Source organism: Asterias amurensis, chromosome 7, assembly GCF_032118995.1.
Source record: "Asterias amurensis chromosome 7, ASM3211899v1".
NCBI classification, from domain to species: Eukaryota; Metazoa; Echinodermata; class Asteroidea; order Forcipulatida; family Asteriidae; genus Asterias; species Asterias amurensis.
Window position 1 is genome coordinate 23,241,961 of NC_092654.1, and position 27,035 is coordinate 23,268,995.

The 27,035-nt window shown below is 37.9% G+C and overlaps 2 protein-coding genes across 2 annotated transcripts; one reads left to right on the top strand and one right to left on the bottom strand.

The window, feature by feature from the left end:
- Positions 1-232: 232 nt before the first annotated feature.
- Positions 233-20,176, bottom strand: LOC139940017 (fructose-2,6-bisphosphatase TIGAR-like). The gene is made up of 6 exons (XM_071936209.1): positions 20,051-20,176; positions 9,658-9,695; positions 7,686-7,804; positions 7,213-7,287; positions 5,992-6,099; positions 233-5,194 (listed from the first exon to the last, which is right to left on the bottom strand). The coding sequence occupies exons 1-6, from the start codon at positions 20,080-20,082 to the stop codon at positions 4,427-4,429; spliced, it is 1,140 nt and encodes a 379-aa protein (XP_071792310.1). The 5' UTR covers positions 20,083-20,176; the 3' UTR covers positions 233-4,426.
- Positions 20,177-22,326: 2,150 nt separating this feature from the next.
- On the top strand, positions 22,327-27,023 carry LOC139939901 (protein LTO1 homolog). Its single transcript, XM_071936064.1, has 5 exons — positions 22,327-22,475; positions 23,050-23,229; positions 23,931-24,045; positions 24,514-24,663; positions 25,543-27,023. Exons 1-4 carry the CDS (start codon positions 22,390-22,392, stop codon positions 24,583-24,585), a joined length of 453 nt encoding a protein of 150 aa, XP_071792165.1. The 5' UTR covers positions 22,327-22,389; the 3' UTR covers positions 24,586-24,663; positions 25,543-27,023.
- Positions 27,024-27,035: the final 12 nt, after the last annotated feature.

The window sequence follows — 27,035 nt, forward strand, 5'->3', positions numbered from 1 at the left end:
TTCCCTACTAAGTTACAAAAACACCCTTTCATCATTCCTTTGGCTGAAACAAATAATATTAATGAGAAGCTTTGTCTCTATAGCTACAATCAACCAAACTCTATGTGTGTACTTCTCTGACCATCAATCAACCTGTTATGAATTATTTTCATCGAACATGACAATCGAAAAATAAAGAAATTGTCTACAAAGCAATTAATAGTTTGACATTGAGTCAAAATGAGGCATTTATTTCTTTCTCTATTCAATAAGATCATGCATTGCCAAACATGACTCAGTTAAACAAACACATGCATGCAAAAATATCGACTCTGGACCGCTCCAATTTCAGAGGGTTTAAGGCGATATTGAACGATTACAAAAAAATCCCATACACTGATCGTTTTTACTACATGATTAAAACTTCTCAACTACATTGAGTCTTAGTGTTCAGAGTTTTTATGAGATGTTGGTAAAAATTACAGAGAAAAAGACAAGAGTTTATTTCAAGAAAGATTTGCCATAAAATAATAACTATAGTATTTTGTGCAAAGTTATGCACTTATTTACAGTACACAAAAGATCACATCAACACAAGTAACAAAAGTACCAATAATCACCCTGAGAATAAGTCCATTTCCAACAAGAATTAACATACATTTGAATAATTCATGCAAATTAAATTGTTTTTGAGGTGTCTGCCAGAAGCCCAATGCAATAATTTCAAACATGCTACCAATGTTTTCTCAAAGATGTCCAATTTCACAAAGCAGTGAATTTTTTTTCTGCTAAGCAAATATTTCCAGGGAACCAGTCACAAACAATATACATTATATGGTATTTTGGCTGGTAACCTGTTTCTGCTAAGCAAGATTTTTCTGTGCTAAGCACATTTCTGTTTGCCTACACAATGAAATCGAGCCCTAGTGAAATCGTAGCTAAATCGTAGCTAAATCCACCAATTTTGATATGGCTAGAGTAATGTTTCTTATACAATATGGAAGAGGATTGAAGGAATTTTCCTCAGAATCATAATTTACTCGGGTCTCAGACAGAACTTCAGTGTACTACAAATACTACTGGTAAATTTAACTAAAGTAGCTATTCTGATTATCTTATGAGATAAGTAGCATTTTGTATCATACATAAATTATGAGGTAATAGTATGAGGTAAAATTTCATTATTAATATTTTTTTACATAAATACAAGAGGCACATTTGATGTCAAAGAATGTAACAAATACTGACTTTAAAAAGTGTGCTCGGGTGACATCAGGATTCTCATAAAACAATTGAACTTGGCAAGATGACAAAGTTTACTGTTTAAATTTCAATGAGATTATTAAATAAGTTCATCTGGATTGTTGATATTAATGAATTGAGATTGTTTTGAAATTTCACACAAAAAAAAAGATGTTTAATCTGATTTGTAGGTTATTTGGCGCCTACTTTACTTTTCAAACTATAAGCCGAATGCCGTGAAAATCAATTCGCAAAGCTTATGGTCCGAATGTTATGCTATCTGGATTAAGTTTTTCTGTGACCCTCTCATAAAGACAGATTTACATGCTATACTGCAGGGCCTAGAAAGAAGCTAAGCATTACAGAATATTGCTTACCAGGAGAAGGTTACCAGCCAAAACACCATATCACATACACTATCTTTGACTGGTATCATGCTTAATTGTACTTAGCTGAAGCCTTTTTTAAGCAATATTATCTGGTTAAGCAGCTCTATGAAACTGGGTCATGTAAAAAACAAAATAATAATTCCAAACTTTTTAGACGAGGTATATCAATAAATTGATGAATGAAATATACTATTCCTGGTATATTTGGAACAAAAAGATTTTTTTGTGTCACATCTAATTAATTTTTGAAGAAACAGCTAGTTGTGAAATTCAACGATACTTGGAATATGTTTTGATGTTGTCCAGACCAATGTATTGAGAAACTGACCCTGTAAACAATTCATTTTGAAAGCTGACCCTGTAAACAATTGATTTTGCAAAACATGAATTCATCTACAGAAATGTTTAACTTCATTTTTTACCATTTAAAGGCAGTGGACACTATTGGTAATTCCTTAAAATAATTATTAGCATAAAACCTCACTTGGTAATGAGTAATGGGGAGAGGTTGATAGTATAAAGCATTGTGAGAAACAGCTCCCTCTGAAGTGACGTCGTTTTCGAGAAAGAAGTAATTTTCCACAAATTTGATTTTGAGACCTCAGATTTAGAATTGAGGTCACGAAATCAAGCATCCAAAAGCACACAACTTAGTGTGACCAGGGTGTTTTTTGTATGTTGAGATACACCAAGTGAGAAGACTGTTCTTTAACAATTACCAGTAGTGTCCACTGTCTTTAACTTTTTTTTTTTAATTGTATGTTATTGACATCAGTGCGAGGATTTGAACAATCAAATGCCTGATCCTATGTTGCTATGGTTTCCGTTTACCTTTGCACAAGTAATTGTCACGTTCGGATGACATTTAAAAAACAAATATCAAATGTGTGATATAGGAGATAGATTTTTCCTCCAGCTAAGCTTTCAACAAGAACAGGTCACCTCTTTGGTCCCATAAGAAGCAAATACTTGGGTTTGAAAAATTAACAATTATCAACCATAATGATATTAGTGATAAAAACAACAAATAATAAATAAAATAGAATAATTCTAAAAATGACAATAATTACAAAAAAATGAAGAAAAAAAATATATAAAAACTATTCAAATTTTGCTCATGAACATAAAATATGGACTAGGATCAATAATGTAGCAGGGTAAAGAATAAAGAAATGACTTCAAAAGAGAATCTTTCTAATAAGTCTTCAAACATGCGTACTGCATGCAAAAAAAGGTTCCTCTGTAAACAAAAACGGACACTTATCATGGCGCAGCTCGACTTTGATTCCTCTAATTACATTGGAACTATAACGAGGCTTGAAGGTGGAAGAGTCTGGTACCATCTCACATAACAAAAGTTACCTATCATTATTGTTATTGCAGGACGGGAACATGACTTAAAGGTAGGGTCATAGATTGTCATATACTCAGAAATTGAATGACCATAAAAACTTACTTTGTATGATTACTTGATTGTATGAATTTTTGTTGAGAAAGGATTCCCTTCCAAGTAATATGGTTTAGATAACTTTCCACTTATAATCATTTTAATCTGGGAAAGGATTTATTCCTGAATAATTTCTCAGGTTTCTGAGGGTCGGTGTCTGGACGTGAACATTGCAGCCAGAGATGCGGTTTGTTCCCGCTAACACCTTGCCAAACGAGGATGGACAGAACTGATAAGTCTCCAAAAAAATCTACTCTGTGGCTGTAGTAGAAAATAAAGTAAGACAGTTCTCTAAAGAACAAATTCTACCTGGCAAATAGACACACACATGGTGTAACCACAAACCAAATACATTTTTTTCTGATCTCTCAGCAAATAGACACTGTAATCGAAATGTGACTTTTTTGTATATTTCTTCATAATATTGACAATGAATCAGTATAACGTGGACAAAAAACAATCTATAACCCTACCTTTAAAAGCCTACTGCACGATAAAGAGCCATACTTTTTTTCCGTACAATGCAGCATTTTCTCTTAATGGGACGCCCACCCATCTTCTTTGTACATAACATCTCTTTGCATGCTTAAATTTCATTCTTTAAATAGGTATATACAGGTATAAACATTAAGGCACTGAGTATAATGTGTAGTAATGTTTCTTTTAATAAACCCAAAAGGTAATGAACAAAACTTTCATTAGAACTTAAGCAAACGTAATGAGGTAGTTTGGAACGGTTATTTACAGGCAAAAGTCATCAGAAGGTTTACCCCTCATAAAATACTAAAAATAATAAAAATAAAATACTAAATAAAAAAATAATAAAAAATGACATTGGGGTACAGTTCATGAGGAATTTGTTTTGTTTGTGTTTGAAATGAACTCTGGAAATAAAATATATATCAAAAAACATTTATTTAAAAAAATGTTCATATTTTTATGAATAATTAAAATGTATGTAATACTGTTTTTTCTTTGACTGATTAATTTTTCCCAACGACTGCTATATTTAAAAACAGCGCTCAAAAAAGGGCCTGGGGAAACAGAAGAATACCTCTCATTTCCTGAAGGGAATGCCCATTTTCTAGTAAGGGAGCTTCTCAAAAGTTTGAACGGTTGAAACATTCTTATCTGGTCTCTTGTAACCTTTCAATTACTAATGCGCATAATATTCTCTCGTGTAGGGTTGTTCCTTAAGTTCGGCACATTGCACAGTACAGCCCAATGTTCTGGAGGTCCATTGGCTGATGGGGAAGGTGTCAGCGGGAACGCTTTCTCTGCACCTAGAACATGCCCAAATTTTGAGACGCTTCCTAAGTTTAAACTCCCTGATGTGCCCCCTGACTTTGAGCGATTATTGATGCTATAGTTAAGGTTGATGCAAATGATCAATCTGATGAATGCTTAAACATTCCATCTTTGGGAACCCGTCTAGAAGGTCAACCTGAAACCGCGACATTCCGGTGTTAAAAGTAACTCGATTGGCCAAATTCTGACCCTTGGGTATGAAGCAGTTTAGCTCGTCGATGAAATACTTCATCAGTTCTCGGATGAGCACGCCATGCGCGACCACCAAGACATCCGCTGCCATGCCATCCAAATCAATGTCGTCGTCAAAATCATCGGTTCCCTGACTTCCCAGGCTACCGTCGGAGTATGATATCTCAATAGCGCCCTCAGACAACTCGCCCCCTCCTGCATGCATGGGAGAGTTTGATAGGGTCACGTTGGGGGCGTACTGATTACTGCGAGATGACAAGTGTTTATGAAAATGAGGACCTTCCCCTCCTCCACTCTTTGCAGCCTTCTTGGCTTGAGTTGTTTGTTCCTCCGTTGCCAAATCTTCGCTGCTAAGCTCGCAGCTTTTGATTGGCTCAGCGGTTTCACTCGTTGCCTCTTCGTCATCGCCTACGCTAAATTCTACTGGCGGACTGTCCTTTTCAAAGGAAGCACTCAACTCTGATTGTGCAATGGAAGATCCCGGATTTGTGTGCACTATATCTGGTGGGTTGGAGCCATCATCGGCCTGGCGGGGGTGTTTTGCTGGTATACATTTTTCTGGAGGGGTAAGAAGTGCATTGCCTTCTAAAAAGTCGTCACACAGGTCTTTGAAGAAATCAACAGCTCGGCTCTTAACCTAAGTAACAAAACAAAAAAACACACATCAGAATTAAATGCATACTATGCAATCAGACTACTCCAACATAATGATGGGAAAAAAAGCCTTTCTTAGTTCTCTAATTTCACTGATGTTACAAGATAAAATTAAATTGTTTTTTTTTCTGGGGATTTTAACATAAAAATGTTTCAACAGAAACACTGAGATTTTGACATCATGATCCATGATGTGGGACAAATATTGTTAATACTAAAAATGTTATAGCTTTCTGGTAATGAAACCAAAACACCCTTAAAAATTTCGAACCCTAAGACATGAAGATACATGTGTAGAGAAGAAGATGAAGAAATGTCAGTTTAAGATGTGGGAGGAAAACCCCAAATAGGGAAACCCAGTAAACATGTAGGAACTGAAAACCAATCTCAGGCAGTTTCAGGCGGTACAGTGACTGAAGCAGGTATGATAATTGGCTCTTCAGGAAAAAGTAGAAACATTTTATTGAATACAAGGGCAGGTAAACTATATAAGACTTCCAGGCTTTCTTTTTTGTTTTCTAAGGGCAAGCAAATTGTAAATCAGACTTAAGTAGAAAAAATATGTCTGCTGTGAATGCTCGTCAAAGAAGCCTCGCTGTTCCTGTTTTGATTGGCTGCATATTGCACCACAGCACCATGTTAACCACCACATTACAATGGTGTAGGAAAACACTGACTGTACACAGGAACCTCATCACGATGATATGCGCTATATAACAAGGGTAATTAATATTATTATTTCCATGCATGGACTGAAGGGTTAACATGTATTTCACTAACTTGTTCAATAGTTTCTCCACCTTCGGGTGTAAACTCAATTCTCTTCTTCTGCCTCTTGGCGTGTCCCTGGTACTCTTTGACGGGTATTCCTTCCAATCGTCCATAACCCTGGAAGCGATTATAGAGAGAGAAGAAAAAAGTATCACAGATAAGACTTTGCCAAATAATCATAAAAAAGCGGCGGACATGTTGGGCCCAATTTCATAGAGCTGCTTTATTAAGCAGAAAATTATTGTGCTAAGCAAACATAAGCAGGATACCAGTCACAAATTGTTCAGGTGTGATAATGCTTTAACTGGTAAACTTATTTTGGTAAACGTAATGTTGTTGTGCTTGTATATTTGGTTTGCGGTAACACCATGTGTGTATCTACTTGCCAGGTAGAGTTGTTCTTAGGGAAACTGTCTTGTTTATTCTACTGCTGTGGAGTAGATAATCGGAGGTTCGGGAGAGTTCTCAGTTCTGAAAAGAACTGTCCTGCTTTTTAACTATTACCAAGGCGGATGGTATAGAAATTAGGCTGGACTACTACTTTAGCTTATAGGATCGTAATAACTGTACTGCCGCGGAGTCAGTTCTGAAATTGGTCTTAACGTTTCGACTAGCTTGCTCTAGTCATCGTCAGGAGACTGTTGTTGTGCTTATTAGCAACATTTTGTGCTTTTAAAGCAGCTCTATGAAATTGGGCCCAGATTTGATCAGGAGTGATTTCAGACTAGTTTTGAATGCAGTGGCGGGCAGTTAGGCCAGTTTCCGAGGGCAGAGAGTTGCAGAGCTTTTGGCTCTGCAGCTGAGAAAGCTGCGTCACCAAGTGATGAGGACAGTTTATTGTCATAATGAGTAGAAACTTATCAAATGATATGTTGTCATGTGGGTTGGTTTGTTTGGATGGAGGAGACCAGACAACTAATGGTAACCAGTTATAAATCAATGTTTCAGAACAGGAGAAAATGGGTCCTATGATTGATTTGGGGCCAAAGAAACAATTTTAGCATTAGGGTGACGTGGTTGACTTTCTTGTCTTGAGTTCCAGCAAACAATTTAACAGCTTTGGCTCTGGCTCGATCATTACACTGCTATGCCATTAGCCACAGCCATACCTCGATTCAGATGTAGTGCCTTTATAAATAAACAAGTGCAATTGCAATTCAAACAAGAGCAATGTAAAAAAAAAAAAAAAAAAAATAGTGAACCATTATCGATGGTGAATTCCTTCCTTACCCTTTCTCTTAACCTAGGATCTGTGATGACCTTTGGCCTTTCAACTGTTCCGAGGTCAACAACAGCTTGAGCGGTCTGGAAGAGAAAATATCCATTGAATTAACTGTTTACTAAAAACCTCAATCTGGGCAGAGATCAAAGCGAACTAAACGAGTTAAAATTGCATTGGGCCGCTCTAATCCCAGTTTCACAAGTTTTTTTTAAAGTTACTTATACAGTTACTGCAAATTTGTGCACGTTGGCCTTCCCATCATAACATAACGCACTTCTCATTTTATCTCATAAAATTTGTCTTATGGTATGAAGTAAGCGTAAAGATTGAAAAGGTATTTACACAGTGAGGTATCTTTAGTCAATTGAAAAACACAAGACCATCAGACTTATCCCATGCTGAGTTTACTGGCCTGAAGCTAAAATCACTGGCCAGCGTTTATGTCCAATCCCTGACTACAATGTGGGATTTCCATATTCACCTCTGAAGCTCTTTGCAGATCACTGGCGAAGATTTTTGAGAATCGATGATGTTGCAATGCCTTGCCTAGCAACCAGACCTGTTTCCTCCCCTCCTCAGATAATGGTACGTCCATTTGACCTTTTGGCATGCCAAAAAATTTTTCATTGTAAGGAAATTACCAAAGTGACTTTTGACACAAATACAATTCGAAGTTACTTCTTATTTCTTATTTACCCTCACAGCCATATGCCCCTTTTGAGAACCAATCAGGCAGACAAGGCCCGGGCCAAAACCCCAGCTGAAGCACAAGCCGGAGCCCAAGCCAGAGCCCAAGCTGGAGCTCAAGCCAGAGCCCAAGCTTGAGCCAGCAAGCCAGAGCCCAAGCAAGAGCCCAAGCTGGAGCACAAGCCGGAGCCCAAGCCGGAGCCCAAGCCAGAGCCCAGGCTGGAGGACAAGCCGGAGCCCAAGCCAAAGCCAGAGCCCAAGCCGAAGTCCAAGCCGAAGCCCAAGCTGGAGCCAGCAAGCCAGAGCCCAAGCCAGAGCCCAAGCTGGAGCACAAGCCGGAGCCCAAGCCGAAGCCAGAGTCCTAGCCAAAGCCCAAGCCCAAGCCAGAGCCAAAGCTGGAGCCCAAGCCGGAGCTCAAGCCAGAGCCTAAGCTTGAGCCAGCAAGCCAGAGCCCAAGCCAGAGCCAAAGCTGAAGCCATGAATTAAAAAGGGCCGTAGTTTGGTTAACTACATGTATGTAGGTAAATGGGGAAAAAGAAAGATGACTGCATCTTGATTTCTGGGAATTGGTAAACCATGGGGTTTCACTATCAAGAAAGAATTATTCATCATGGTGGTTTTCTCAACTGTTTTTGTCTCTCCCATTGTCTCCAGAAGAAGACAAGAGTTTGGCAGACTGTTCTTATAACTTAACCACATCCCATTAGTCAAGTGAGATTAGCCACATGGTTTGTGTCTAATAAAACTGTTTCACATTGCTTGCACTTCCTTATTCAGAAAAAACAGAAACTTATTCAGACAGTTATTCTGTATTAATACCTCTGAAGCGTCTCATTCAAGAACAAAGAACAAGTTGTTTAGAACAAAAAATATATTCAAAAAGTACATTTTAACATGCGAGAAAGACTCTGTAAGAGTCGAAACATCAGGCCATGAATTTTTTTTCCCCATTTATACCAGCGGTTGGTAAGTTGGTTGCAACAGCTAATTCTATTTTCTCAAAAATATTTTGTCTAATTAAATAATTTCGTCAGGTGCACCACCAACCAATGTATCGTGCTCCACAGCCAGATTTCAGTGATTAAACAAAATCGCAGTTAAAGTTTCAAAAGTACTACTTTCCAAAATATTATTTGTTTAATACCAAAATAAAGCTCACATCTTTTTTTGTACAGAACTGTAAAAAGTGTTCAACAGTTCATGGTGGGACTGGCAAATTCCTTATGATATCAAAATACAAGATTGAATATTAAAGACACTGAACACTATTGGTAATTGTCAAAGACCAGTCTTCTCACTTGGTGTATCTCAACATATGCATAAAATAACAAACCTATGAAAATTTGAGCTCAATCAGTCGTCAAAGTTGCGAGATAATAATGAAAGAAAAAACACCCTTGTCACACGAAGTTGTGTGCTTTCATATGCTTGATTTTGATACCCTCAAATTCTTAATCTGAGGTCTCGAAATCAAATTCGTGGAAAATTACTTCTTTCTCGAAAACTATACTACTTCAGAGGGAGTCGTTTCTCACAATGTTTTATACCATCAGCAGCTCCCCATTACTCATCCCCAAGAGAGGTTTTATGCTAATAATTATTTTGAGTAATTACCAATAGTGTCCACTGCCTTTAAATAGAATCTCTACATTATTTTCCTGTTGTGCAATATGATATATGTATACAAACACAACTACATCATAATGTTTGATAATTTTGCTGATGATAAACAAAATAAAAATGTCTTTCACAAACATTAAGCTTACCTTGTATGATACCATCTTGGTTGTAAATCGTCTGACCGCTGAAATTTAAAAACAAACAAAACAACAAATTCAGAACAAAATCCAGACAGAAGGGTTTTAAAGCCATTGGACCCTTTCGGTAAACAGTATTGTCCAAGGCCCACACTTCGTGTATCACAACTTCATAAAATAACAAACCTGTGAAAATTTAGGCTCAATTGGACGTCGGAGTCGGGAGAAAATAACGGGAAAACCCACCCTTGTATCCGCACGTTTGGCAGTGTCATGACATGTGTTTAAAATAAATCCATAATTCTCGATATCGAGAATTGATATTGTTTTACTGTTTTCTCAAAAAGAGAATAATATTTCAAGAGAAGTCTTTCACCACTACCTTCTATAAACCCTGTAAGTTATTTGTAAAACTGTGAACCTTTTTTTTCTGTACCGAAAGGGTCCAATGGCTTTAATCTGACATCATCATATTTAATCACAAATGTTTGTCAAATTTAATCACACTATTTCTAAAGTTTTACCGCTTCTGATAAGCTCACTCACTTGAAACCTTCTTGAATTTTGTTTGCCGTTGATAAGACTGTGCCTAACCCATTATAGATAGCAGCCGTAAACAGTTGCAAAGGTTTGTCCTACTTTCTTGTTGTTTTAGTTTGTGCCTTTACTGACACAACCACAGTACTTGTTTGAAAAACTTCCTAACAAGTTTTATACTGTCCCAAACCTGTTGAATCAAAGAGACAATCAACAAGCACATGTCCTCAATCAAGCATGGTAAATTTGGTCATTTTTAGACTTTGCTGTACAGGGTTAACATTTTATAATGAACCGTTGACCAGACAAGTCCGGCAGTCTTGTATATTTTTAAATGAATACTAATGTCACAGCCCAGGTGTACAAAAAGAATAAAATACAAATGACAAATGCACCTAAAAATGTTGGCTTTGTTTTGATGAAATACCATTCAATTGTATTGAGTAATGACATAATGAAGTATACTCAATACCACTAAGTAAAAATGAGCTAAATCTTCTCTAATGTCTTGGAGCGCTTGTCACAATTAACCTTAATGTATATTAAACTGGGTTACGCAGCTTTCTTTTAATTTAATAATGGTATTGTAAGAAGCATTCTGGGCCAGCAAGCCATGTGGTTGTGTGGAAGCCCCCCCCCCCCCCCTCCAACTCCAAATTCAAGCTTTGCTGTACCGACCAAGTCAATCTAGATCCATGCAGTGAATTAGCGAAGATTTTTGAAGGAAGTTAATTGGAAGGATGAACTTTTATTAGAGAAAGCGCTAGGGAATGGTAAAAGTGCTTTGAACCCAATGATAGCCTCTTCCCCTCTTGCCTGATCCTAAGTCCTTGATTAAACCACCATGCATTCCTCATCAACCCTCTATAAACCCCTTGAGACAAGCCTAGCCAGGGCTTGGTGCCCTTGAGCGTCTAGTGGCCTTATTTCATTCATCATTTTCTCCTCTTACTTATCTAATATTTACAGAATGTCTGGCTAATTTGCCAAGTCACACTCTTAATTTGTTTCCCTCTTATATGGACCTAATTAAAAGTGGCACGCAATTGTGCAAGTCATTTTAAATGCATGCATCTCCCCCCAAAAAGAAACAACTTTTTGTCTAAATGTGTGCAGGGGTGTATATCCTAAATGTGAAGCTACTCACAAAAATTCCTCAATTACATTAGTCATGGAAAAGGTATAGACTTCAACAACAAGTACTAAACTACCAATTCGTCCAGCCATGGTCCAGCAGTTAGACTGCAAGACTTCAATAACAAGGTTGTGGGTTCGAACCCCCCCCCCCCCATGCTAACCACTGACTTCACAATGAATAGAATAAGTACTGTCGTCTTGTAACTAAAATACAATTTGTGGATTTTGTGCAATGTATAATCATAGACCAATGAGATTGGCTGTTGCCAGCTTTGTGATTATATGCCCTTTGAGTTTGACGAGTTCCCTTAACAGGAAGATCATCTAAACAAACAAACAAACAAACAAACAAACAAACAAACAAACAAACAAACAAACAAACAAACAAACAAACAAACAAACAAACAAACAAACAAACAAACAAACAAACAAACAAACAAACAAAAAACAAACAAACAAACAAACAAACAAAAACAAACAAAAACAAACAAACAAACAAACAAACAAACAAACAAACAAACAAACGTTCCACCATCAATTATGAATAAAGCAGATAAGCATCACTGCATGGCTTATAGAATGTTTAATGTCATTCCTAATAACCCTCTCATAATCCACCTCTTCTCCATGATAGTATTATGAGGGATTCATAAAACCAAGATGGTAATGCTTGCTAGCTTTACTTGTAGTGCCGGTGGCTAGACAAATCAGCCGACTATAAAAACAGAAAATCAGTTTTCATCATGTGAACACAATGTCTACAAAAAACTGAAAACAAAGACATATTAGAAAACAGCTGCTCCACAACTCATTTAAAGTGTGCATTGAGGGTGTCTACTCATTGAAACTGAAGACATTAACAAAAAGGGATGAGAGTGTTTTGACAATGTAAAGATGCCTCATTTCACTTTCATGTACAAAACCAATGGGGACGCCCCTAAAACAAAATCCCAGATATTAGGTTTGTACTGGCTGTTCATAATATGGGAAACTTTGCATTTTGTGTTCCGTTGCTTCATATCAAAAGTTGATAAAATCAAGCAGTGCAACCTCCCTTAATGCAATGTAATGTTTTCTTGCATTGTGCTGTGTACGAATAAAGCCTGCCTGCTGGAAGTTCAGGATCTGTGGCCGTTTTGTAAACAAGTGATGTCACAGTGTCACATGGTCTAAACCTCACCTGATAGACCTAAACCATAACAGTGTATACTCACTCTGTAAAATTGAAAGAAGACAATGGGTCAACAAACAAATTGCCAGGAAACAATTGGGGAAAATGATGCCAGAACTCCCTGACATATCAAAACAGAGTGGCCAAAATGTTGACTAGGAAGGACCGAGTCTACTGTACATAGGAGAGAACACTCTTTGAGCTACATCATTACTTAGCGATAGTAGAATACAACAAGACAAGTTCTCAAAAGAACATAATATACCCAAGTAAATGTGGCGTTACCGCAAACCAAATATACATTGATATCTCACCGTGCAATGCCTCAAATCTCACATAGAATTACTATAGTTAAAAATCCACAGAGATTTTCCATTATAGATAACACATGATGTAATTCACTCCCACGTGTGAACCTTGAACTGAAGGTCTCCATAAAGCAAGGTGATGATGTGAAACATGTTTTTTCAAATTCAAATGCGTTGGTAGTCATAACAATTTATGGGGAGTGGCTGGTGGACATATCATGAATGGGCAGGGGAAGGAAAGCTGAAATTAGGAGTTCTTTTCCTGTTTTTTAATTCTGAAGAGGCACACACCCTACATCGCTTTTTCCCCCTCCCCCTCGTTCCAAATTAATGCAAGTGAAATTTAAAAACAGAATCAGTGGGGGTCGTCACTTGGCACAGGATGGCCAATCGCCTGTCTGACCTTGTAGGTACCTTGTAGACCTTCACTGTCTGCGTACTTGACCCCATTAAGCCTAAAAGGTGACCTTCGGATCGGAGCCCCTACCTGAATGGGTGGGGCTTCAGATACGTCGTCGGAATTAAAGTACTTGTACACATTGAATAGTCTCGACAGACCAACTACAGTATATCAACGTGCTAAGTTCTTCAAATTAGAGGTTATTTTTGCATCGGGAACAAAGAATATAATATTTGTTTCCCCTCGAATGTCTATACTGTACATGTACTCGGTACTTTCATGAGTTCTGGGAAATCTACCGAATCAGCCATTTGCGAGTAACTTGGATTTTGAATAATGTCTGGTACATTGACTTGATTAGGGGGAAGTGAATACTCCAAATTGGTCTAACCAGACTCAAGACAGTGTTACCACATCACACAGTGGTTCGGGCAGGCTTTTGTATAGCAACCGCCAGATGAGCAAAGCCATACCATCATGCCATACACATTGTGTGTGGGTGTTCACCCTCTACAGAATTACACAAATAATTACCCCGACCCATGTGACATAGCAACTGTCTCTCGACTGAGGAATTGAAATTGAAGTTGAAACACGGGTTTAAGCATCACTGTACCAGACATTATTGAAAACTAACATGCAAATGGCAGAGATAGCATGGGTTGGTTATCAATGATTGATAGTCAATCCTACCAAAAAATGTACACTTCCTTATTTACAAATGTATCTTTTTATAGTTGTTTAAAGTACAGACAAAAACATACTATCTGTCAGTCCATCTCAGGCTTGTACTCACTCCTTCTGAGTGAAGACATGGCACTTTTTCTTTAGTCAGGAGCTTTATATTTTTCATTTTTGAGGGAAACAAAGAGTAGCCATTTTGAGGTATGGTAATAATAATTATAACAAAGCATTTGTAAGGCGCACTTTCTCTGTATAACATTAAAAGGCATAGGTCAAAGTCAATCAAAGAATTCACAGATGTGTTCAAATGCCAATCTGAAAAGATGTGTTTTTAAGAGAGCTTTGGAAAATTGTCTGTAAACACCCAACAGAAACGGTGCACACCTATAGTGTTCACCGTACCTCAAGAAGGCTATTGAAGAGGACTGTCTTTTCAGCCTTCTACCCCCCCCCCCCCCACCACCACCCACCCCAAAGGTTAGCAATTAAAGGAACAAGTTGCCTTGGATCGGTTGGGTTGGTCTTTGAAAAGCGTTTGTAACCGTTTGTTATAAAATGCATATGATTAGAAAGACGTTTTAAAAGTATAGAATACAATTATCTACACAAATTTGCCTGGAAATTGCGGTAAAAGGTAATGAGGTAAAAGGAAAACCACGCAATTTTGAGGCATATTTGTGTGGATCATTGTATTCCACTATTCTTATGCATTTTATAACAAACTGTTACAGACGCTTTGTATAGAGCAACTCGTCCGATCCAAGGAAAAGTGTTCCTTAAATTTTTTACAAAATACCATTTTCAGAACTGCTAGAAACCAAAATAATAATCTCTGTAATGCAAGTCAAGTAAAACCTGGTGATACATATTTCGAACTGGACTTCCCCTTCTAAACCGTTTGTATTTCTAATGTAAGTAGCACTTCCCTTTTCTGCCAATGTTTACCAACAGTCTACCGCCAGTCAATAAGCCTCACAGCCTCAGGCAGTCAGGGCCTCAAGACTTTCTGGCAGTCTGCCAATAAAAACCAATCCCTATAAACCGAGGACGTTGGTCGCAAGATAAAAATAAACCCTCGCTCTAGTCTATGAAGTAACCCAACTCCTACTATATGTGTGATGCAATGTCAAAACATGGAGTAGTCAAAACAATGAAAGCATTACAGCCATCCATCAGATTGCCTCCATTTAGGAAATTACCATACACAAATGTCACTGTATTAATTACATGTTTGTAATATTGACTAGGTCTTCAGGGAGTACCGTGAGGCACTGACCTTCAACGGTTTCCCCTAAGGCTGATCTTGGGGACTAAACACATTGACTTGACCATGGAAAGTACACACAGCTGTTATCACTTGGCTGCAGTTTAGGGGCCTATGTATTTTTTTCGTTTTTTTTTTTTTTTCCTGGCAGGCTAGACAAGGGAGCTGCTATAGGGTGTTAACATAAGATGATAACCATGAATTATGAATAGATTCACGCGAAATGTCAACATGACATAGGGCTCCAAATTAACACTGGACTGCAGGCCCGAGGCCAGTGTTGTTTCATCGCAGGCCTGATACTTCACGGAGGCAACAAAGGCGATTTCCTCCATGCCCCAAGGTCATTGCCTTGGTGCCCTTGAAATGCTCAGTAGAAATTTACAATTTTCCTCATACAGGGTGCCCTTCACCAAGGAGAAAATGCCCTGGTGCCCTTGCCCTTTCAAAAACGAAGCACACAGGCCTGCATTTGGCCTGTAAACTTATGACTGGACAAGTTCAGCCGTCTTGTGTGATTGAATAATAATACCTCCTCACCTCATCTTAACAAACATACTATGTTCAAATGTTGACTTTAAGTCGGATTTAAATCTTTCAGTTCAGATGAGTATTTAAGAAAGTTGTACCCCATAAGTATTATAAAAACAGTTTAATTGTGGCACTTTTTTCTCCTTTTGGTTTTTATGTATATATAACAGAAAGAAATGATGTTCAAATGTTAGTGATTTGTATTGTGACATCACACTTTACTAAGCAACTATGATTGATTTGCAGTTAAGATCAATCTTGGCTCTTTGAGAAATTGCCCCAGCTTGTAAAATAAATACTGGTCCAGTGAACATTTTTAGCTACAAGCCTTGCTGTCTCGTGGAATTTACTTCAAAATCGAGCACTGCAAAAAGTACACAATTTAGCAATAATTGTTGAGCTGTTTTAAAGCTCTTCATTACCCGGAGCGTATTGACTCAGCCAGAGTAGAACCATGGTAGAACGAACCACAGTGACATTGTGGTTTATGCGGTTTACCTAAGGTTAATCCCGTGTGCCAGAAAGATGGAAAGGTTTGTGCTTCCATTGGCTCTGGGCTATTAAATGTGACAAGTAAACAACCCTCCACGAGCCATCTGGCACATTTGCAAGTTATAAGTTGAGACTGACAAAGTGAGGTTCAGACCGCAAGATACCTGGGGGGATCCCAGTTAATATATCTCATGCATGTTTTCGATTGGTTTAAATCTTCAATTTCTTCCTCCATGCTTCAATAAACATTGCAAGGCAACCCTAATTTAGTTTAGTTATAAGGTTTATGTGGTTTAAGATTCAATTTGTCGTGGTTGGCTTAAAGATGCTAGGTCCGATTTTTTTGATTTTTTTTTAGATTTATACATATAAAACAGAACTTTGTACACAAATCGTTAGTGGAAACTTGCATTCATGTTGAAACCTGTGTACTACTATTTATACCCGGACATGTGGGTTTGCATTATTGTGCACAAAAGTAGAATTTTGTAAAATTGTATTTTACATTCAATTTTGATAGATTCTATAATTCACACAAGAATCAATGTGATACAAATGCATGCAAATAGCTGTACTACGGCTGTTCAAATTTCAAACTTTTACAGAGGTAAGTACAGAACCATGGAATAAAGCCTGTATATTATATGCTTTGTTCATGATCAAAGACATGGGCACCAAGGCTTTTTCTCCTTTGTAAAGGGCACCTCTCTGAGGAAATTGTAACTTTCTATTGGAATGTTTCATGGGGCACCAAGGTAATGAGACCAAAGACATGAATTGCCTCCATGAAGTATCAGGCCTGTTGTACACACACAGCCTCAAAACGCAGGGCCAGTTAACGCTCCAATAACTCACTATGGCAGCTTACAAACGATAGGTAACATAAAAAGCAACACGCCAAAGCAGTATTATGGAGAAGTTTGACCAGAATGTACTTTGAACTAGTGTCGTATGCACAAAATGTATAATCAGTTGATTCTTGAAACTAAAAAATTAAATAAAAAATTGTTACACAATATTACTTGGCAATTAGTGTGCACAAAACCATGTTTAGCCAACCAACTTGTATGCTAATTCACTACTTTGGTATTAGGTGTGCAGTTTTTAAGAATTATATTCAAAAATAATCTTCCTGAAGTTGCTGTCTTTAAGTATTTTTCGTCCGCTTCTGATGTCAAAGCTAATTGTTTGTTTTTTTAAGTTGTTTTCTTATTTGACTAGTTCTAGGGATCGGAAATTTTTGAATGGAACTTTTTGTTTTGTACAAAATAACCAACTATGTTGTAACGGTTGTAGGTTTAACAATGTTTACTGCAGTGGATGAACATTTTCCTGTAAAACATAAAAAAATTAAAGAGGAAAAAGAGTAACTTATTTTCTGAACTCGCTCAGCTAATTATTCTTCCTTAATTAACTCCGCTCATCCTTTTTTGGGGAGAAATTCAAATAAAAGTGTGAGCGGAGTAAATAATAAAAGTAACCATGTCGCGACCATATTATACACACTGGCAACGAGGTAACTAGTATACGTCAGGGAAATAGGCCCTCTTCTGGTCACTCGCAGATCCGAGGGGGAATAGACGTATACTAGTTACCGAATTATGCCAGTCAATATGTGTTTTATAACACAGCTCGGTCTTAAATGTAAAATAAGAACAGAAAAAAGAGTTTTGGAGTTTTGTTTTGCACTATAGTCAAAGACTATTGCTCGCTCTGGTACTATTCCCACAAAACAAGCGCCCGCGATCACTAGCCTATATTAGTTCATCCCACGTACGTGACCATGTTTCAGCCAACCAGAATACAGAACGAGCCAGAGGTGTGTTATAAACCAATAATAGTGTCCAGTGTCTTTAAAGTTCCAACGACTGTCCAAGGTTGTAAATAATGTTTGCATCTGTTCGAAGTTTAAAGACAAAGACACACTTAAATAATAATATTAATGGTCTAAGATTAAAGCCATTGGACACTTTCGGTAAACAGTATTGTCCAAGGCCCACACTTAGTTTATCACAACTTCTATATATAAAATAACAAACCTGTGATGTGAAAATTTAGGCTCAATCCGTCATCGAAGTGGGGAGAAAATAACGGGAAAACCCACCTTTGTATCCGAACAATTCGCCGTGTCATGACACGTGTTTAAAATAAATTTGTAATTCTTGATATCGAGAATTGATATTGTTTTAATGTTTTCTCAAAAAGTAAAGCATTTCATGGAATAATATTTAAAGAGAAGTCTTTCACCGTTACCTTCTGTAAACCCTGCAAGTATTTGTAAATCTGTGAACTTTTTTTTTGTTTCTGTACCGAAAGTGTCCAATGCTTTACTTTTTGAGAAAACAGTAAAACAATATCAATTCTGATATTGAGAATTACGGATTTATTTTAAACACACGACACGGCGAAACGTGCGGATACAAGGGTGGGTTATTTTCTCCCGACACCGATGACTGATTGAGCCTAAATTTTCACAGGTTTGTTATTTTATATAATAATAATAATTAATAATTTGTAAAGCGCCTAATGCAAAAGCCTCTAAGCGCATTTAAGAAAACAATAAAATAAACAATTAGAGAAAGATACAAGATACAAATAGGCAAACTACAAAAAAGAAGCTTTAAACAAATGAGTTTTCAACAAGGACTTAAAACATTGTAAAGTATTAGCTTGGCGAATATGCACAGGAAGACTATTCCAAAGAAACGGTGCGGCGTAAGAAAAAGATCTGTGGCCATAAAAAATGGAAGAAGCACTAGTAGCAGAAAGCAATGACTGTTGAGATGATCGTAAAGTCCGAGTAGGGGAATAATGATGAACAAGTTCAGATAAATACGCAGGAGATTGACATGTTTGAGCCTTGAAAGTTAACAGAAGAATTTTGTAAACTGTTCTAAACTTAACCGGGAGCCAATGCAATTGCATTAGTACAGGTGTAATATGGTGAGAACGAGGCAGACAAGAAACAAGGCGAGCAGCAGTGTTCTGTACACGTTGAATTTTAGCAAGATCTTTATCGGGGAGTCCATACAGAAGTGAATTGCAGGAATCAAGTCTAGTAGTGACGAAGGCATGAACAAGACGAAGAGTAGTAGGTTCATCCAGGTAGCGGCGAATTTGTGATATTTTCCTAATAGCAATGAGAGCTCCTTTGCAAACATTATCAACATGTCTACTCATGCACAATGATGAATCCATAATAACACTGAGGTTACGGGCAAATTCAGATGGTTCAATGACAGACTGGGCAAATTGTAAGTTGTGATACACGAAGTGTGGGCCTTGGGCTGTACTGTTTACAGAATAGGTCCAATGGCTTTACACTTATTGGACACTTTCGGTACAAAAAAAAATAGGGAAAGTTTCTGTATGGCGCCACCACTTTTTCATTCGATATGAAATAATATAGTACCTAATTTACCTCAATGAGATATCCCTTTTTGTAAAAAAGAGTAAAAAAGTGGTGGCGCCATGTGGAAAGTTATCCAAAAATAGAGACTTTAAAATAATATAAGCAAACATTGAAACATTCAAGTTCAATTTACATCTTTAAAAAAAATTAAATTATATTAAAAGGTTTTACATTAATATATATATATTTTTACACATGATTGCTATTGAATAGGCATAGGTCAGTGCAGCTAAGAATTTCCCACACAAGCTGATATACAACACATGCATGTGTTGGCATCTGCTCAGCTCAGTACTTGGATGATGAGAGTGCGAGCATGCAGACACACACCAACCCAGCTAGCCGAGGCTTCAGCCTCTCACCCCCACCCCCAAAAAGCCCTTCTCTCCGCTATATAGAAATAGGATAGGCCTCAGTCAAGCGGCACAAGGGCAGGGTTCATGCAAACGTTAATTGATCAACTTACTGTCTCACGAGAGTTAATATAAATCGTGCCATCTCTGTGACGAGCCTTCTCCTCTTGAATGCATAGAGTGAAATGTCAAAATCCTACAAAGCACTTCGGTTTTCACTCGTTTTTTTGACCGGCTATTTTTAGGGTGCATGTACACTTTTTCAACGTGCCTTGCAAGCCATCGTCAGGTGACCCACACGCGCTGCTGTGTTGTCCCCGCTAGTAATCATGTGTGAATGATTTGCTTGAGTCAGGGTGCCATACTGAGTACGGCTGGATTCATTTTGACCTTGTGACCTGTCTGGGCGATCGTCTGGGGCATTAGACCGTGAGACCGCAGACCTCTGATTCCATGAATGGATTGCAGACGAGCTAATTGGCTGATAACATCACCCAGGCATAATCACTACAAATTATGCCAAAGTTTTCATGATGGAAATGCTCAGGGTATAATGATTATGACTTAACAAGGAAGGCCTTTTTGACAAATGGCTGAGGCCGCATTAGGTAGGAAACAAAAGTTGACGGTCCGGCTGGCTTTGGGAATGGTCTGGGAGGGGGGGGGGGGGGGGGGCTTAGTTGAGGCACGGTCGAAGATGCACGTATGGCTTAAAAAAAAATGATACACAGGCACCTGACTGTATCGATTGCTCGGAAAGAGCTAGTTGTAATTTTTTTCAGAACCATACAAAATAATAAACAAACAAACAATCAAACACGCCCACAAACAAACAAACACCCCACCCCAACCAAACAAACAAACAAACAAACAAACAAACAAACAAACAAACACAAAGGCAACTTAAAACCAAAACCAACTGCAAGAAACTGACCTCGTGGCGAAAATTATAATCTTCACCCGTTTTCTCAAACTGAAGTAATTAAGCATCATTTAGACATCAACTTTTGCATCAGCTTTGGATAATTCACTTTGACAACCACTTCATGTTATAATGATTATGGAAAAACACATCACTTTTATACCCGCAAAAATTGAATTAGATTTTGTATTCCTATACGGGGTATATTATTTCCGTGAACATAATGGAAATCGCTCAGGAGTTTCAGCGATAGTATGGAAAAATTGACTGCTATGAGGGGCACAGTTAAAAATTATAGGCCAAATGAGGTGATGTCAAAACCATGACTATGCCCGAAGCGAAGCTGAGAGCATAGCCATGGTTTTGACATCATCGAGGGCCTATAATGTTAACTGTTGCCCGAATATTAAGTAGTCAATATTTCTTTTATTTACCGAATAAAGATTCTTCTAATCAACGACAATCTGACTATACGGTGAAAGGTCGTCTGCGAAGAAAGGTCGCGCCGTCACATGGAACGCTAGTCGTACATTATACATATCAAAGTTGCGTTATTTTCAGAGCGGGCATAGTCAATAATTGACTATGCCCGGGCATAGTCACTATGACGTCATATTGATATAAAAAGGGGGCATAGCTATTTCCATGACTCCCATTTTTAACCAATCAGATTAGAGGATTCTATACATGAGGTATATAATTCAAAATAACGACCAATACGATACAAAATTCACAGCCTAATTATTTTTATGGAAAAAGGCGTATTACATTCATATGATTTATGATGAAACAATCGAACATTTCCAAACACGTTTTTTATGTTGATTTTTTACCCCCCCCCCCCCTCCATCTATCCATCTGAGTGATGCTGATTTTAAGCAGATTAAAACAGCCGCTGTCCAGTCATAATTAATGCGCCGATTTCACAATGAGCTATGACTGGTCTTTCTAATACTGTATCGATGCAATTCATATCAATTATGGCAAAAGTATTGACAACTCATACATCACGTCCATGTGGAACAAACCCTGTGAGCTCAAACCTTCGCAATAGGGCGGGGCCGGGGGTAGTGGCCAGACTAAGATTGTCATCATCGAATGCCCTATAGGGTAAAGGGTATTTTCCTCTCGTACAGAAGTCATTATCCCCCACTGATCCTCAAATCAATTTTTGATATTCAAAACACATAATGAAGACACGTTGGGTTACTTCATGCCTAGCCTGAACATGTGACGACACACTTCGAGATTATCCTTGCGGATAATATCATGCCCAATATCAGGCACCCGAATGATGCAAAAAAGAAAGTTTCTTCAATAGTTGTTTTTGATGATAGAGGGCGCTATTTCAAATTAACGGTCTGGGCAACAACTTGTCTGGTAACTAGACGCCACGCCACGAGAACGAGCGCTACTTGTGGATTTGCCACAGGGATACCATCGACGTGATCTCTGCTACACAAACGAAGTGTTTACTAAAGGACGTCGCTCTAAAAGTAGTTGGATTTTCATTTATTTTCATATTCAACAATGGCAGAAAACCCCAGATTCCCGAGTCGTGGTGTAGGCGCCCCTGATGAAGATCCTTTTGACTCTTTAGTTATGGCGGAAGAAAGGTAAATAAGAGTTCAATCTCAGTCATATAGTTCACTGTGGTTTTGTCGCCGCCGCAATCTGGCAAGTCGGTGTATGGCAATGCCTTTTGACTTTTGTTGATTAAATTTCTGAACAAATTTACGTCGATGTTTACACATTCTTATATTTTTTTTATTATGGAGTCCGCTCAGAATTTCACACATGTAGGAACTGGGGCATGGCAACATTTGTTTCAATACTTAAGTGTCATGAATGTGCAAGATAAAAAAGTAAATTAAATAATAGTTAATAAATTGTTTTAAAATATATTTTTATTTTCATAAGTTTCTAAATTTAGTTAATAATTGACCCATTTCGAATTTCAACGTATGTACCACACTTCACATGCCTATTGTGTCAGATAGTCAATTTGAGAGTAAAAATTATGCCGAAATAAAGAAATATATTGACTCTCAAAATGGCAATTGTAAAAGTGTTCCATGCGACGTTATAATGCAAGAGGTCACTCATTAGGCCTTACAATTCATACATTTACAAATACAATTTGATTCAATGGATTTTAACATGTTCAACGTGATTATTGACTCTTCACAGATTTAATGAGATGGGATTTGAAGAGGGATTCCAAGCCGGTAAAGTCACTGGGAAACAAGATGGATTCAAGCTAGGTCAAGACAAAGGACGACAGATTGGATCAGAGTATGGATTCTATCTCGGCTTTATATCAACATGGCGGCAGCTTCTCCAGAAAGACTCTGAGCTAGCCAAACCCAAGTAAGGTCATGAATGAATTGTAATAGATGTTAAATTAATATGAATGAATTGGCCGTTACGGCTAGATCTATGGCTTGATCACTGGGTAATCATGCATTAGAGTATAGTCCAATAGGTAGTCATTAGCAACACCCTTAGCAACAGTGGTAGCAATTAGCCACAGTTGCTATTCGGACACGGCTTAAGACTATGACCGAATTGGAAGCTGTGACTGTGGCTGTTGCTATGGGCTTCCTATGCTTCAATGCTTTTTAACTTGGAGATCAAGCCGCCAAGTTGACTGCATAAGTCTACTAGAACATGGAGCTATACATGAAGCTCCATTGCTTGAGAAGCACATTTTTAACATGATGAGAAAAAGGGTTAGAAAAAATGCTTAGTGGGTGTACACGCTATGCAAACTAAATTTGTATGGTACACTAACACTACATGGCTACTGAAGTACAAACAGTAACTTAGCACAACAAAATAATGCTTACCAAAATAAGGTTTTATAACAACCAAAACCCCATTTCATATCTTGCTCATTTTTGTTCACAAAAAATTGGTAAGCAATACTTTATGCTTTTAGCAGTAATTTAAATTTGTGGGTGCCCACAAGCTCTTGTGTAGAATCTTAATAAAAACAAACATCAATCTTCCACTAAAGGTCTAAATAATGGAGTTGTTATTTTATGTGAAATCCATACTTGTTTCTACAGAGCAGTGAAAGCGCTGGGCATTCTGCATTCGTTGCTGGTATCCTTTCGCTTGGAGGATGTCACTCAGGAAAACTACTGGGAAGATTTTAAAAAGATCAGAGACAAATTCAAACAGGTGAGCAGCCGTGTATCTACTCTCAATTTAGACTGATAGTTGTTTTGCACTTGCGGTTTGTCAACTCCTTATGAGCAATGCTGTCACCACTACCGCACCGCACTGGAGTGAGTTTTTAATTGGGGACTTTTGGGACGCTAGGTGGCAGCAGACTTACTTTGTTAATCCATTGTTTTCAATAATGTGGGCATGCTACGTAAACATGGAAAATTACCTGGTAAATCTGTTGCCACCTAGCGTTCAAAAGTATGCCGTTGGTCTCAATGTTACGACTTGCCTGCTCTAATCATCATCAGGAGACGGCAAGACAAGTTCTCAAAACACACAATCTACAAAAGCAAAGTAGATACACACAGGGTGTTACCGCAAATTGAATTATACTACAATACCTTGTGTGCTAGGCATGTTCCTGATTGTGTACCATAAACAAAGTTCGGCTCATCTAGTTAAATTTGTTCCAATATCCAGGTCGCATCACTTCTGAATGTGTCACTAGATTTCAGTGACAAGGACACCCAGAAGCCACCACTATCATTCTGAGGTCAGTGACCTCTCCTGCTGAATGAGAGAGACACCCGAGTATGGCCAGAATTCCTTGATGAATCAAAGACAGAAAAGGTATTTTATAAAAAAGGAGTTTACAAAGTGTTTGTAAACTTAAACAGCACCTCGAACAAAGATATTGACTTATTAGGGAGACTGCCAACGTATGGCTAGATAGCTCAGTTGGTAGAGCGCTGGCACATTGATCCGGAGGTCGCTGGTTCACATCCCACTCTAGTAAACAAAAATTTGTCAACCCAAATCATTTAAGTTAAAGGCAGTGGACACTATTGGTAATTGACAAAGACCAGTCTTCTCACTTGGTGTATCTCAACATATGCATAAAAAACCAAACCTGTGGAAATTTGAACTCAATTGGTCGTCAAAGTTGCGAGATAATAATGAAAGAAAAAACACCCTTGTCACACGAAGTTGTGTGTGTTTAGATGTTTGAATTGGAGACCTCAAATTCTAAACTTGAGGTCTCGAAATCAAATTCGTGGAAATTAACTTCATTCTCGAAAACTACGTCACTTCAGAGGGAGCCGTTTCTCACAATGTTTATAATATCAACAGCTCCCCATTACTCGTTACCAAGTAAGGTTGTATGCTAACAATTATTTTGAGTAATTACCAATAGTGTCCACTGCCTTTAAGTGGGAATAGTGAATTTGACCAGGGCTCAAATTTTACACTGGACTAGAGGCTAGACTACAGAGTCCAGTAATTTAAGCATGGGGCCAGTGAACTCATGACCAGACTGTTCCAGGGTCTTGTGATTTTCAATGAGACAATAATGCCTGAACAAAAACATACGATGTTCACATGGTGATTTGAGTCCGATAAAATCTATTTCAATTTGTGTTTACAATTTTCATTGATATTTTGCTTTGAAGACGCATTCTTAAATGTGTGTGTCTTGTATCAATAGTGCTGTTTGTTTGTTTCTCATAGGTACTGAGGTTTCTCTTTGTGACATGATTTCATTTCAAGAGGACCATGTGGGAACCCATGCAAGTAGTCTGGCTCCTGTGATGCTGTGATTGGCAGGGTATTCTACCCTTACGCAAAGGGCACCAGGCCAAAGCAGTGTGGATATTATAGACTTGACGCATAGGCATTATCCTGTCGAAGCAGTAAACAGTGATGAAAACTGGAAATGCAAAGCTCAGTACCACATCGCACAGGATGGACCAATGAGCAACTTTTGTGTGACCTCTACATGAGGGCGCCCTACTGCAGTGATCTCATGTGCTTAGGGTTACTACCATTAGAGAACAGAAACATACCACACAGCTATTCTTGTTTGAAACTGATTAAAGGCAGTGGACACTATTGGTAATTACTCAAAATAATTATTAGCATAAAACCTTACTTTGTCCTAAGATGGGACATTAAGCCGTGGTAGGATAGTACACGTAAAAGAACACAGATGTGGAAGAGGGGTTAAAGGCAGTGAACACTATTTATAATCACTCAAAATACCTATTAGCATAAAACCTTACTTAGTAACAAGTAATGGGGAGAGGTTGATAGTGAGAAATGGCTCCCTCTGAAGTGACGCAGTCTTCGAGAAAGAAGTAATTTTCCACGAATTTGATTTTTAAGACCTCAGATTTAGATTTTGAGGTATCGAAATCAAGCATCTGAAAGCACACAACTTCGTGTGACAAGGATGTTTTTTCTTTCATTATTATCTCGCAACTTTGACGACATGAGCTCAAATTTTCACAAGTTTGTTATTTTATGCATATGTTGAGATACACAAAGTGAGAAGACTGGTCTTTGACAATTACCAACAGTGTCCAGTGTCTTTAAAGAACCACTTGACCTAGGTCAAGTTTTTTCAATTGTAAAGTACAAAATAATTCTTGACAAATATCTCTTCTTGGCAGCAAAAACATGGTGGGAACCAAACACTGCCGCATATCGACTGGTAAACAGTAAATTGATGCAGTACCAGATTCTAATTGACAGGTTTGGAGTGGCCTCTTGATACTGGGCTCGGTGGTCTAGAGGTTAATATATCTGCTTTAGATCAGAGGGGTTCAAATTCCAGCCAAGTTGTATATTGTAGATGTGTTTGGCAGTCACAACCAGCATGTGTTAGTTAACCTTTTAACTGGTACTCGGATTTTACAAAGGGAAGTCTAAAGCCTGGTTCATACTTCATGTGAATGGATGCAAATTTCAACAAATAATTCGGAATAGCTCAACCCTCTGTAACATTCACAGAGCTGTGACATCAAATTTGCTTTGCAAGAACCATTGACAGTAAGTATGAACTAGGCTTGTTTTTGTGTGCATGACGCCTTGCGTACAATGAGGAAGCTTCAATCTTGACATTTCATTTCTGTTTCAGAATAATTTAAGATAATTTCAAAAATTATATTTATTTGTTTCTAAAATTATAATAAAAACATAAATGAAAACCACTGTTGTATCTT

Coding starts and splice junctions, on each gene's coding strand:
- LOC139940017 (XM_071936209.1), bottom strand. CDS start 20,082: ATGGCACGATTTATATTAACTCTCGTGAGACA. Junction 9,696..20,050: donor ATATTAACTCTCGTGAGACA/GTAAGTTGATCA, acceptor TTTAAATTTCAG/CGGTCAGACGATTTACAACC. Junction 6,100..7,212: donor ATCCTAGGTTAAGAGAAAGG/GTAAGGAAGGAA, acceptor AATCGCTTCCAG/GGTTATGGACGATTGGAAGG.
- LOC139939901 (XM_071936064.1), top strand. CDS start 22,390: ATGGCAGAAAACCCCAGATTCCCGAGTCGTGGTGTAGGCGCCCCTGAT. Junction 22,476..23,049: donor TTAGTTATGGCGGAAGAAAG/GTAAATAAGAGT, acceptor GACTCTTCACAG/ATTTAATGAGATGGGATTTG. Junction 24,046..24,513: donor TCAGAGACAAATTCAAACAG/GTGAGCAGCCGT, acceptor TCCAATATCCAG/GTCGCATCACTTCTGAATGT.